The following is a 12,867-nucleotide window of genomic DNA, read 5'->3' as shown; positions in this document are numbered from 1 at the left end:
ATCATTTTTATTCACCACCACTGCAGGTTTGCGGTCCGCGTGCCGCGTCAGAAGCGGGAGGCCCGCCGTGATGATGCCGCCGCAACCGTCAGATTCTCGACAACAGGAGTAGCACAACATGAATAGCTGTCATGGCCTGACGCACCGTGAGGTGGCGTGAAGCGCAGATGCAACCGACGGCCGCATGTTGATTTTTAGGACTCAGGCCCTTCTTGGTCTAGATGCCGTTGAAGGTGAGGCTGAGTGTCTGGATCGCCGTCAACGGAGCTGGTTGCGGATGCTACAGAATGCTGCAGAATGCTGCAGGCCGATGATGCGAGCCAGGCAGAAAAGAGGCGCCCTGTCTCTCGCTCTCTGGGAGCGAATCAGCCTCGACCTGTGCTGGCGGTAGCGGGAATGATGCGCGGTGACTCCCTGGGAGGCGGCCAAGTGAATGAGGCCCATGTCGGGAGGCCGACATGAGCAAGGGTGGGAGGAAAAGGATTCTGTTGGCTGCTGCTATCCGTCTGATGATGGAGTGGGTGTGTACAGTAGCAGCGAGGACGGGCATCTAGCTGCAGACATATAATAGATGCGACACGCGAGATCCTGCAGGCTTTACACCAACGTATTACTCACGTACTCCCAGTTGCATCTCAACGGTCGATTGCCATTCATAGCTATCCATCTAGCTCTGTGTGTGTCTATATATGTAGGCATACTGTACACACATATATATAACCACAGCCAGCAGTTGCTTTTTGGATCTCGGCAGAACGGCAGATTCTGTGCAAGGCAATAAACGAAGTACAAGTACTCGTACTACACACGCACAGTGCCGTGATCCTCGCGGTTCCCACAACAGCACAACCAACAGAGAGTTGCAGGTATGCGATATCTTGCATTAGGAGCCGTCAGAGCCCAGGCTGACTAGACAACTAGAGCTGCTCGGTATTAACCCCCGCAGAATCCGATAAGCGCCGGGCTGTCAAAAAGCCCAGTGGGGAGCTGCCAGACTGGCGTCATTCCTCGCCCCCAAACCTCACACTTCAACCCTTCAGCTCTTGCTTAAATCCCTTCCAAACTCACGGCGAAAGAGCTGCCGCGCAGTTCACGCAGCTTCTACCAGCTGTTACGCCTAACGACCTTCCGCATTGGCCGGCTGCTGTTCCCCATTGATTAGTTTTTGGCACGCCCCTCTTGCCTTTCAGAGATACTTCTAGCACGGCCTATTTATCCGCATTTCCTCTTCTTTGTTTGTTTCTTCTCACACAACCCACCTTTTGCTCAACCCACAACATTGCTTTTTGCTGGAATCTCTATACCCTTGCTTCAGACTATCACATTCTTGGGAGTAGCTTTATTTCTACGATAGCGCTTTTGCTTTTGCTTCATCTTTATCATCAGCCTCTTATACCCATCTTTGATTCATATCTGGCGTCCTTCAAACTGCCCCACGCTCTCTCATGGCTGATAGAGGCAACCGTGGGAATCGCGGTGGTGACCGTGGTTGGGGTGGTGATCGAGGAAGGGGAGGTGATCGGGGCGGCCGTGGCGGTGATCGGGGCCGGGGTCGAGGCGGTGGTGACCGAGGTGGTAGCAGTGATCGGGGCGGTGGCCGCGGACGAGGAGGCTATGATCGCGGAGACTATGGTGGCAGCCGTGGTAGAGGAGGAGATCGTGGTGACTACGGTGGAGGTCGTGGTAGAGGGGGAGATCGTGGAGACTACGGCGGCCGTGGCAGAGGGGGAGATCGCGGTGGCTATCATGGTAGCTTCAGCGGCGTCCGAAGAGGCGGCGGAGGCGGCGACCGAGGTCGGGGTGGACGACGCCAGGCCTCTCCTGGCATTTCCAGGGCTTTCGGGTAAGTCTTCGTCTCAGCATCAATATCAGCTTCTGTCTAACCTGTCTATTAGTTACGGTGATGTGATTCCAATTCCCGATGCAGAAGTCGCTCAACTCGAAACACAGATTGTCGCACGACAATCCGCCTCCCTTGCTTCCCTTACCTCTCAGATGGGCAGCATGAGCGTCAAAGGGAAAAAGAGAGGCGGCGGCAATGTTGGCGGCAAGCCCGCGCCCCCAATGAACGAACATCTCCCCGCCAGACCAGCTTTTGGCTCACAAGGCAGACGTGTCATTCTTTGGGCAAATTATTTCAAAGTCAATGTCACCCGTGATGTCTTCTTCAAGTATACACTGGAGGTTAAACAGAAGGTCAACAAGCCGGCAGCCCCAAAGAAGGCGTCCAAACGAGGTGGCAAAGCTTCCTCAAAGCCAACTCGCGAAACAGAGGGGCCTGAGGAAGGCGAGCAGACCAGAGATGTCCGGGGGAGGGACCTGTTCCTCGTTATCAAGGCAACACTTGCAAAGCTCTTGGAGCAAGACAAGAGTTTTGTTGCTGCCTCGGAGTTCAAGAGCCAGCTCATCACGCTCAAGGAAATCAACTTGGTTGAGAACCCCATGATCATCCAGATGGCCAAAAGTGAGGGCGACGAATTCATGGAAACGTATTCTGTTCAGTTTCATGGCCCCCATGAGATTGATGTTGGCAGCATGAAGTCGTATTTGACGTCCTTGGCTGATGAGCCGGTTGCCAATGGAGAGGTCGCCTTCCCACGCTTCCCCGAAGCCGTCGATGCGCTCAATACCATTTTGGGCCACAAGCCAAGGAGCGATTTTGACAAAACCGCTACCATTGGGTCACACCGTTTCTTCCCCTTTGGTGATGACAAGGTTATCGAGAGGCTCACCCATAATTGGCGTGCTCTGACGGCAGCCCGCGGGTACTTTCAATCCACCCGTCTAGGAACGGGCCGCATCCTGCTAAACGTCAACGTGACCCACGGTGTCTTCAGGATCTCGGGCCCCATGACGACTCTATTCGACAATCTAGGCTTGAGGGCCGTTCCACGGAGGGACTATCAAGCCACGAAGAAGCTCAAGGCCTTTGCTAAATTCTTGCCCAAGGCGCGCGCCTGGAGAACTATGATCATCGATGGCAAACGTATTCGTCGATCCAAGGCTATACTAAGCCTGGCATCTTCAGACGGCTCCCGCAAATCACATAGGATGGCCAATCCGCCAAGGTTCGACCGTGATTGGGAATTTGCGGGACCAAAGAATGTCCAGTTTTGGAGGGATGGCGATAAAGGTGGTCGCTACATCACAGTCTTTGACCACTACCTCGAGTGTAAGCATTCCCTCCCCTTCTCCTACCTGCTTTCGACGTTCGTTTGTTTTCAAAAGTTAGAGCTAACATGAGTCAAAGCATATGGCATTACATTGGCGGATTATCCGTTGCTCGACATGGGTTCTGACCAAAAGCCAACATACATTCCGGCCGAGCTGGTGGAGATCCAGCCAGGACAGGCAATCAGAGCCACTCTAACCATGGAAGAGACAACGGCAATGCTGGAATTTGCATGCCGGTCGCCATATTCCAATGCCCTGTCGATTAGCGCAGCCAGCCGTCAAGCTCTCGATCTTGACGACGACGACTCACTAGGCAGATTTGGCCTCTCTGTCGACAAGAGGATGCTGACTGTAGATGGAAGAATCCTTAACGCGCCAGTTGTGAGCTATATTTCTAACGGCAAAAGAGCCGATGTGGCTCCGTCAAAGGGCTCGTGGAACATGAGATCAGTCAAAGTCGTCAAGCCAGGCAAGAAGTTTGAGCGCTGGTCCTGGGTCAATCTCATGGCAAGTCATCAGACCAGGAAAATGGTCGACAAATCGGTGGTGCTAAGTTTCGGAGAGTGGCTGGTCGCCATGGGCATTGCCATCAACAAAACCCCAATTGATCCGATCAATCCTGTGGTCGATCCCGAACAAATCGTAAGTTTCTTTGAGTGGTTGAAGAAGAATGACATCCAGCTCTGCGTCATGGTTCTGCCCGAAAAGGATTCTACCGGCCTATATAGCAAGATCAAGACACTGGGCGACTGTACGTACGGAATCCATACGAGCTGCTTGGTGTCTGCACAGTTTTCAAAAGCAAACCCAGCCTATTTTGCCAACGTTGGGCTCAAGATCAATCTGAAAGCTGGCGGTACCAACCACAAGCTGCGAGACGACTTTGGCATTCTGAGTGATGGCAAAGCCATGATTGTGGGCTACGACGTAACTCACCCTACGAACATGGCCCAGCAGAAGAAGGGCTACGAGGCCCCCAGTCTGGCAGGGTTTGTATCCAGCATCGATAAAGACCTCGCCCAGTGGCCTGCCATAGCGTGGGAGCAACCTCCAAAGCAAGAAATGCTTAGCGATAAGCTACTGGATGCATTCATGACACGGCTGGGTACCTGGAGCAGACACAGTGGGAACCGTTACCCTGAAAACATTGTCATCTACCGAGATGGCGTCTCTGAGGGTCAATTTTCTCAGGTGCTCGACAAGGAGCTCCCGATTATCAGAGAAGCCTGTCTGAAGAAGTATCCCGCCAATCAGCCTCAGCCAAAGCTCACAATTTTGGTCGCGGTGAAGCGGCACCAGACTCGTTTTTACCCTACTTCAGCAGACGACATGTCCAAGTCCGGCAACACCATCAATGGAACGGTTGTGGATCGAGGCGTGACCCAGGCTAGGTACTGGGACTTCTTCATGACGGCCCATGAGGCGCTCCAGGGCACCGCTCGGCCAGCGCACTACACTGTCCTTCTTGACGAGATCTTCCGCTCAAAATTCGGTGACAAGGCCGCCGACGAATTGGAGCGGCTGACGCACGAGCTGTGCTACCTCTTTGGCCGCGCCACCAAGGCCGTCAGCATCTGTCCGCCAGCGTATTATGCAGACATTGTCTGCGAACGGGCTCGCGCACACCGACCCGAGCATTATGGGCCGGGTGACGACGCGGAGAGTGTTTCGACTGTATCAGGAGCTGGAGGAGCCACAGCGGGGAGACAGGTTCATGACAATCTCAGGGACAGTATGTATTATATCTAAGCGAGGAGGGTGAGTGTGATGGGCAAATTTGGGTTAAGCAGAGATTGTTCTTGGTAAGCCCATGACACAGCGAATTTTTTTGTACGGCAGCCTTTTGATAGAATTTGAATGCAAGCATGGTTTTAAAAGCGGCATCTAACTGAGTGTCGGATATCCTTATGAATGCTAGTTGGGTAATGAAGCATCTTAGTTGTAAGTAGATGACATGCTACAAGATGTGAGCATTGCATTTCATCGTGGTAAAGCAGCTTTTATGGGTAAATGAAAGGCAAGCATGTCATTAAAGGGGATAGCACCAAGGTGTATATCGAATATCTGTATTCAGCACGCCATTTCTAGTGGATATGCAACTCTCAATGGCAACTCCAGTTATTTGTAGAGCTGTCCATCTAAAATGCATAGCTTGTACATTGGAAAGAAGAAAGAGAAATTAAACAGCATCGGTAACTGAATGAACATATATATGCTGATAACACGCCACGCACACAAAAAAAATCTCAGCAAAGGGGTGAGGCAAAAACATGTCTACTCTAATGTCTACAAATTCGCTTTCGTCTTGTCGCTCTTACGATTCGGTGCTCCAAGGCGCTTCATAAACTCGTCGTCTACCGTCGCCTTCTCTTCCAAAGGCTTCTTCGCCCATTCTTCATACTCTTTCTCCTCCTCCCACCACTTGTCCATCTCCGTCTTGGTCCATTCGGCGGCAGCCTTTGCGCAGAACACGGGCTCCTCTAGGGGAACGAGGTGACCACTCTCAGGGTGCGTGACCCCCTTTACGCGGCCGGCTTTGGCGCCTCCACTGCCGCCGACGCCGGTACCCGTCTTTTCGAGCTTCTCGCGGATTAGATGAGCAGGAGAGACGTTGCTTTTAGCGCCGAAGATGTAGAGGACTGGGGGGCGGATATTGGGGAGACGGGCTACAGTGTTGTTCCCCTCGGAGCGGTAGAAGGGGAATTGAGTAGGAGTCTCTGGGTCGAGGTCGCTATCGGGGGCGCGAGATTTGTGGGTGATGAGTTTGCTGACTGGATCGAGGGCGGGCCAGATGGGTCGGACAAAGGTGAAGACTTCTTGGTGCTTGGTTGTGGTGAGACGAACAGGGGTTTGGGATTCGTCCTGCTGAGAATTGGAGGTAGATGGGACCTCGCGCAGGCCATAGCGGATGAAGAGATCAAGCACTCGTGGATCCCAGGCCTGATAGAAGGGCTTAGAGCGGAACGAGGCGGCGGCGGCAGCACGCGAAGGCCAGGTGTCGCGGCGCGTAGCACTGAGGGACGCGGGCCCATAGTACGTTTGTGGCGAGCTGGGGAGCGGTTTGGGGGATGTGAAGCGAGCAATAACGGGGTCGAGCATGACCATTCCGGTGAAGAGGCGCGGGTGCATGAGGGCGACGTTTGTGAGGGCGTTTGCGCCAAAGGAGTGGCCCATGGCGATGATGGGCCGGGGCATGCGGAAGGTGTTGATGAGGTGGAGGATGTCACGGGAATAGTCGAGCCAGTTGGCTGTATTCGCAGGTTAGTATGCGGTGTTTATTGCAGGATGAAATGAATGAGATGGAACCATGTGAGATGAGATGAGATGTGAGAAAGACAGAGAGAGAGAGCCGTACGATCATTGCCCAGGTTCGCGACATTGAGGACGCCACTCTGGCCTTGGTGAGCAGTATCAGCGATCCAGATGGCACGCAATCGAAGACCCTGCTTTTCCAGCTCTTTCAAGAATTCCTCGTAGAGAGGTTCATAGAGTTCCTATGTCTAATTAGCACCGTTGATCACATCATCTCCAGGCTGGATAAGACGTGTACCTACCTTTGGAAAGCCATTTGCGTGCGCACCCACAATGGTAATGTCACCTTTGCGCGGAGGACCACCGTTTTTGGGCGTGTATTGCTTGACGTGAAGCAGAAGCGGTTCGTCCTGTGAGACCGCCGTTGCGCGCGGGTATTCCCGAATGTGCGACGCCTGGATGGTATGCTCGCGGATGTCAAAGACGGAGGATGAGGGTGACGAGGAAGCCATTCTGATGTCGATCTATACGGGTGTATATACGGGGATTAGATTCTAGCTATAACAGGACAAATGAAGAGGGGTCCTGATGGCGGCTGTGCTATTTGTATCAGCAACGAGAAAGGGGGGAGAGGCTGTTTGTATCGCGTTGGGCTATTCCGGTAGACGAAGAGTTGCCACAATACTTGGTCTATACGTCGCCAACTCAGCCAGGATCTGCAAGTTTATCGCTGAATCTTAGCAAGCTGACTTTGTGAAGAGGATTGTCCGAGATAGCAACAGCTCCATTCCTTAAAGCAAACTGCAAGCCGCAATGCAAGATGCTCCTCATGGGCTCTGCTCGGCATGGCTGGGTTTCCTGGGGTTCAGGCGGAGACTGAGCCTCGGCAAGACTATTGGGCTTGCCGGTTCCTGAATCGCCGGGCGCCTACAAACACGCCGACAGCGAATCTGAACCCCAATTAGTGGCGTTATGGCTGCGGCTGATGCCCATTTAGGTGCTGACTAGTGTAATACGCAGTGGCTTCAGCTTCTGTTGTCAGTACGGGGAAGTGTCTTAGGTAATAACGGGGTTTAAGGGACACGTGAAGCGGAGTTTTTGTTCAATGAACTGAACCTTTTTGACATCTACAAGTACATAGATACTCCCCCCTTTATGAGATGCCTCACACCAATGCCTAACGAATCGCATCTCTCTTGCATCAACATCTTCTAGAGCAGCAAGCAATCAATAGTACAAACCGTCCAGGTGTACGGAGTACAGGTTACATGTACATGGCCACATGCTTCCTGAATCTGGGGCATGACAGGGGTCTTTTGTGGAGGCGGCTGGTTGGTGCAACAGCTTTGCAGTGAGAGATAACCTCCTCTGAATCTGGTTCACACAAGACGAATACAAAGGGCAGGGTGCAACATCAGTTCTTTGCTGTATCTTCATCATCGAAATACACCACAGATATGCCTGCACCAGCACCAACACCAGCACCGAGCATCATCCTCTTCGCCGGAGCCCCGTCTCCAAACTCCGTGAATCATCAATCCTGCACTCTCAACAGTTTCGAGGAGGCATTCCACATCTTACTTGGCCCACTTGATAGCAAAGACCACCTACAGAAACATACGAGTACAGACCCAAACTCAGGCGTTGAAATTGCATCACAACCACACGCCGTTTGGCGGTCTGTGCCGCTCAACCGGCGTCCTCTTCACACCGGCCTGAGCCAAAACCACAGCATCCTAGACGTCTCCTTTCAAGCCCACCGTGACTTCTTCACCACGGCGGATGCTTTTCCTGGAGATGACACCCTGTCTTTTGGCGGTGCTGAAGATGGAGGTGCGCTGCTTACGCAGTTTGTTGAGGAGTCGCTGGTCGCTCACAACTTGATACCATCCAGTCAGCTGGGCAGTTTCAGCATAAACACAACTGAGGACACCACGATATCGTTCACCACAAATTCTTCAAACAATGCTTCCCTACAAGAGTCCGCCCGCCCACTGCCAACACCTGTGCCTTCGCATCTCTCAGACTTGGAAGACGTTCCTTCAGCGGCCCGCATCATCGCTTTGAGCCCCCAAACAGTGACACTGAATTTGATCGTTGCAGTCATCTCTATCGCCCAACCGCGAACTGTCACAACGCGTTGGGGCACAACTTTATCTCTGGTCGAGGTTCTGGTCGGCGATGAGACCAAGTCAGGCTTTGGGGTAACCTTTTGGCTATCCAGCGACCAGGTCACAACTAGCCAAGTGAGCAAACTACGCCGGCAGGATGTTGTGTTGATGGAAAATGTGGCACTACACGTCTTCCGCGGAAAGGTGTATGGCCAAAGTCTACGCAAGAACCTGACTCGAGTGAGCCTCCTATGGCGGAACGAAGGTGGTGGGTACTATCATAATAAAGACATCACCAAGCGAGCGGCCGCGAAGCATCCTCAGCGGGAGAAGACGAGGCTTGTCAAAGATTGGGTTATTCACTTTGTCGGGCGAGATGTGGGAGCAACCACACGAAAGAGGGCCAGTCAAAGGTCGTGGGACCAGCCACCCGAGGATACACAATAATGTGAGTCTTTCATGCTTCTATTAGTATTTGCCAAGGATCTATATATGATTCCTAATTAATTACACTATGCAGCTCAAAGTATATGGTACTGTCTGTACATGTCCAAATTCCATGGGTATAGAAAAATACAAAGCTCGAAAATAATGAGTCAGGAGAGCGGAGTGGTAATTTCAACAAAGTAATTATACAATGGCCGGCGCCATCTCGCTCTTCTTACCGTCCACGCCCTTCTTGACGGATCTCCATTCCAATGCTACACAGGACAAGAATGCGCATCCGGCACATGCAACGGAAATGTAGTAGGTGTGGCGTAATCCTAGCATGTATGCATTTAGGACGGCATCGAAAGCATCTAGACGGTGGATGCTGGTAAGCACGGATTTGATCTCAGAAGCACCGCTGTTGATGAAGATCTGAGGGTTGATTCCAATGTTGTCCTTTTCAAGCTGGTCGATGAGTCCGTTTTGGAAGAGGGTCTGGGCAACGGCAACAAAGACTGCGCCTCCCAGGACCTGGAAAAACTGGACACAGGCAGTGCCGATAGGGACCCAATCCTGAGTGAGGACGGTCTGCACAACCAAAACAGAAATCTGAAAGCCAGCTCCGATACCCAACCCGGCAATGACCTGGTAACCAAACCACTCCTTGAGAGGACTGTGGACGTCAAGAGTCGTAAGCATACCCGTTCCGACGGTATATAGAATCATGCATGGAATGATGACGTAGTTGTAGTAACCAATGACGGAGATGAGGCCACCCGAGATGATAGAGGTGAGCACAGTAGAAAGGAGCAGGGGCAAGATCTTGATACCGGCCGTGACGGCGCTGACGCCTTGGATAGCTTGGAAGTAGAGAGCTGTTGACTCGGTTAGCACATACTCAGAATGAGCAACCAGTTGCTTGGATCGCAATCATGGACGTTGCGGAGAGGCCACTCACAAAGATAATAGATAAGGGGGAAGAAACCAGATCCGAAAAAGAGACTGAAGAACATGGCAGGGAGCACATTGCGGTCCTTGAACAGGCGCGGCGGAAGAGTTCCCTTGTCGCCCTTCCAGAACTGGATTCCAATGAAGATGCCAATCATGAGACCGAAGCCGACAAAGAGGCCAATGATCTTTGAATCGTTCCAAGCGTATTCCGAACCGCCCCACTGCAGAGCCAACAGGAGACACACAATGGCGGGAATGAAGATGGCCGTGCCCAGGATATCGATCTCGAGGATACGGGACAAGACGGTCATGTTGAGCGTATCTTCCGAGTTGCGGTTGACATTCAGGATGAGGACAACGATGAGCATGGCGAGGCCACCGATGGGGAGATTGATGTAGAAGCACCATCTCCAGGAGACGTTTTCGGTAAAGGCACCACCGAGAAGAGGGCCGGCGACGGAGGCGATTCCCCACATGCCGCCGATGAGACCAAAGGCAAGGGAACGCTTTTCAAGAGGCACTACAGAAACAATCAAGTTTAGCAAGATGCTAGTTTATTAATGATGGGGAGGAGTTTGAGGGTCATACTAGATAGAGAGATGATGACAATGGAGCCAGAGAATAAGCCCGCCGTTCCAATCTGTCCGTCTCAGTTAGCACCTTGATATTAAGCTATGAATGTATGTTTCTGAGAAACAACTTACTCCTGCAATAGCTCGTCCAACAATAAGTGCCTTGGATGATGGCGCCACAGCCGAGAGCAAACTGCCAATCTCAAAGATGAAGATGGCGGCAAGGTAGGTCCACTTGACGTTGAAGTACTTGTATATGGCACCATACATTGGCTGCAGGGCCGTGGTTGTGAGAAGATAGGAAGAACCATACCAGCCCTGATTCAATAGGTTAGTTTTATCCCTGTTACTTCCTACACAAAATGCAAAGGCCATTTGATGGGACATCTCAAAGACGCAAGCACAAGAAGAAAAGCGAAAGGGGGCAACACTCACAATGTCCTTCACACTCTGGAACCTCGCAGTGATTGTTCCCAGCGCAGGCGCAATAATAGTCTGATCCAGAGCAACCAGGAAAATAGCCATGCACAAGGCAAAGATGATGGAGACGAGCTTCAGGCCCTTGGGATAGCTGGCTGCGGGATCCGTCGCCGTCGTTGCAGTCTTGGTGACATCCTCCAGCATGACGCCTCCATCCTTTACCGCGTCCTCTCCCGAAACGGCAATTTCCTTTTCGACATCGTCGTGACTCGTAGGCGGCGGCAGCGACCCGCGCTCTGTTTTGTCTGATGAAAGACGCGGAGTTGGCGATGTTGAAGCCATGGTTTCCCCCTTTTTGTATATGAAACAATGGGATTATGTCTTGGGGGGGAGGAAAGACGGAAGAAGGAAAAAACGAAGCTGTCTTTCGTCACGGTTTTTTTTTTTTTTTCTCCCTCTGATCTAACCGAAGTTTTAATTTGGCGTTGGGGTCCTCCAACAATAGCTGAAGCCTGGCGAGAAACCTAGGCTGAAAACCGACACTGCTAGCGCTGCAACCTCTCGATCGGCTGCCTTTTCGCTATGCTTGTTCTGTCTTGTGTCGTTTTACTTCCCTGGTCTTTCGACTGCCGCCGACCAATGCAAGATGCAAAAGAGGACGGGTATCAAGTAAATAAGAATCAAGAATGTGGTACACCTTTTCAGCCTTATACCGCACATCACATCACATCATCACACACGCCCCCTGGACAAATCATCGTATCATCTTTCTAACCCCCCATCGCTGCTGACCCGCCCCGAGACAAACCCTTCTCGGCCATCGGGAATGACTCAAACCCATGACACCAAATGCAGCCATTGCCGGCAAATTAGTACGAGTACAATCAAGTAAGGGATTTTATCAAGCGTAGATCTTAAATCCGGAAAAATCCATCCACCGCAGCCAAATAACCCCACAAAGGATGGCAAGGGAGGATGCAAAAAGACGTGGCGAATCTCCTCACGATACAAGGAGCATCTCCTCCAAACCAGAACCTCTAAGAAGAAAAACACAATAAGAAAAAACTCCACTCCTGAAATCCTCCATGCACGGAAATTAAAGGCCAAGAAGGATTTTTTTATTATGGGCGTTATTGTTTTTAACCTTTCGTACCGCCTCGTAGGAAGAGCCAATCACCCAACTTACATCTTTTTTAGTCCCAGAATCCTGCCCATGACTCAAGGGCGAATGCCTCCTGAAGCGGCCTAGTCGCCCTAAAGAGCCAGCTGACCCTGGAAAAGCAAGGTAAGACCCGGACTTGGAGCTTGACCGATGTCCGAGGATCGAGAGATTTGCTGGGGGGATGGTGCGAAGGGAAATAATTTAGCTGCCGTCGATGTGGAGGAGGCGGAGGGGGTCTTTGTTACAGTAAGGAGGACGGTTATTTTCGGTGTTCAAAAAACAACACGATATGAAATAGTTGGTGTTGAGTCTCTTGGTGTAACAGCAAAGCATCACTTCACTTCCTCTTAAAGAACGTGGCAGTACAAGTGTAACATCAAAAAAGAGGCATCAATACAAGTCGAGCCGCAACTTCACATGCCAAGATCCTTCCAAACCCATACATACGCGTACACACACATCGATCCTCACTCAAGCTTCGTAAACCCGCTAGACCTGAATCCACATTCTTACAAGGACGCATACCCACCCGAGAAGCTTAGCCCAACCTCCCAATCTAGATCTCAGGCACCCTCTCGGCCTTCTGTGAGTCCCGGGTGTCGGCATCAGATTGGACGAAAAGAACTTGGCATTGTCCGTGCCCAACCACTTCGCAAATCACTGGTTGTGCGAGCCAAATCCCAAGGATTGCAAGGGGCCAAGATATCGGGTGTCTATTTCTGATACACCTCTTCACCACGTCACGGTTATTTCCTCTAGCCTGTTCGTGAAGCGCCAAAGTCCAGCCTACGGGCGC

The 12,867-nt window shown here is 51.7% G+C and overlaps 4 protein-coding genes across 4 annotated transcripts; 2 read left to right on the top strand and 2 right to left on the bottom strand.

Moving 5' to 3' along the window:
- Positions 1-1,445: 1,445 nt before the first annotated feature.
- Positions 1,446-4,923, top strand: TRIVIDRAFT_112874 (uncharacterized protein; the record flags this gene model as incomplete). The annotated part of the gene is made up of 3 exons (XM_014102624.2): positions 1,446-1,716; positions 1,835-3,172; positions 3,245-4,923. 3 exons carry the CDS (start codon positions 1,446-1,448, stop codon positions 4,921-4,923), a joined length of 3,288 nt encoding a protein of 1,095 aa, XP_013958099.1.
- Positions 4,924-5,460: 537 nt separating this feature from the next.
- Positions 5,461-6,938, bottom strand: TRIVIDRAFT_45460 (uncharacterized protein; the record flags this gene model as incomplete). The annotated part of the gene is made up of 3 exons (XM_014102623.1): positions 5,461-6,422; positions 6,481-6,571; positions 6,729-6,938. The coding sequence occupies 3 exons, from the start codon at positions 6,936-6,938 to the stop codon at positions 5,461-5,463; spliced, it is 1,263 nt and encodes a 420-aa protein (XP_013958098.1).
- Positions 6,939-7,907: 969 nt separating this feature from the next.
- On the top strand, positions 7,908-8,984 carry TRIVIDRAFT_6153 (uncharacterized protein; the record flags this gene model as incomplete). The annotated part of the gene is made up of 1 exon (XM_014101938.2): positions 7,908-8,984. A coding segment is annotated over one exon (1,077 nt), but the record flags the coding sequence as incomplete, so codon positions are not given.
- A 183-nt stretch (positions 8,985-9,167) lies between these two features.
- TRIVIDRAFT_58016 (uncharacterized protein) lies at positions 9,168-11,113 on the bottom strand (the record flags this gene model as incomplete). Its single annotated transcript, XM_014102622.1, has 5 exons — positions 9,168-9,841; positions 9,925-10,437; positions 10,506-10,557; positions 10,622-10,807; positions 10,925-11,113. 5 exons carry the CDS (start codon positions 11,111-11,113, stop codon positions 9,168-9,170), a joined length of 1,614 nt encoding a protein of 537 aa, XP_013958097.1.
- Between the last annotated feature and the right edge of the window lie 1,754 nt (positions 11,114-12,867).

The sequence above is a fragment of the Trichoderma virens genome (genome assembly GCF_000170995.1).
Source record: "Trichoderma virens Gv29-8 chromosome Unknown TRIVIscaffold_5, whole genome shotgun sequence".
Lineage (NCBI taxonomy): Eukaryota > Fungi > Ascomycota > Sordariomycetes > Hypocreales > Hypocreaceae > Trichoderma > Trichoderma virens.
The sequence above is the reverse complement of the archived record's forward strand: the minus strand, read 5'-3'. Positions and strand labels throughout refer to the sequence as shown.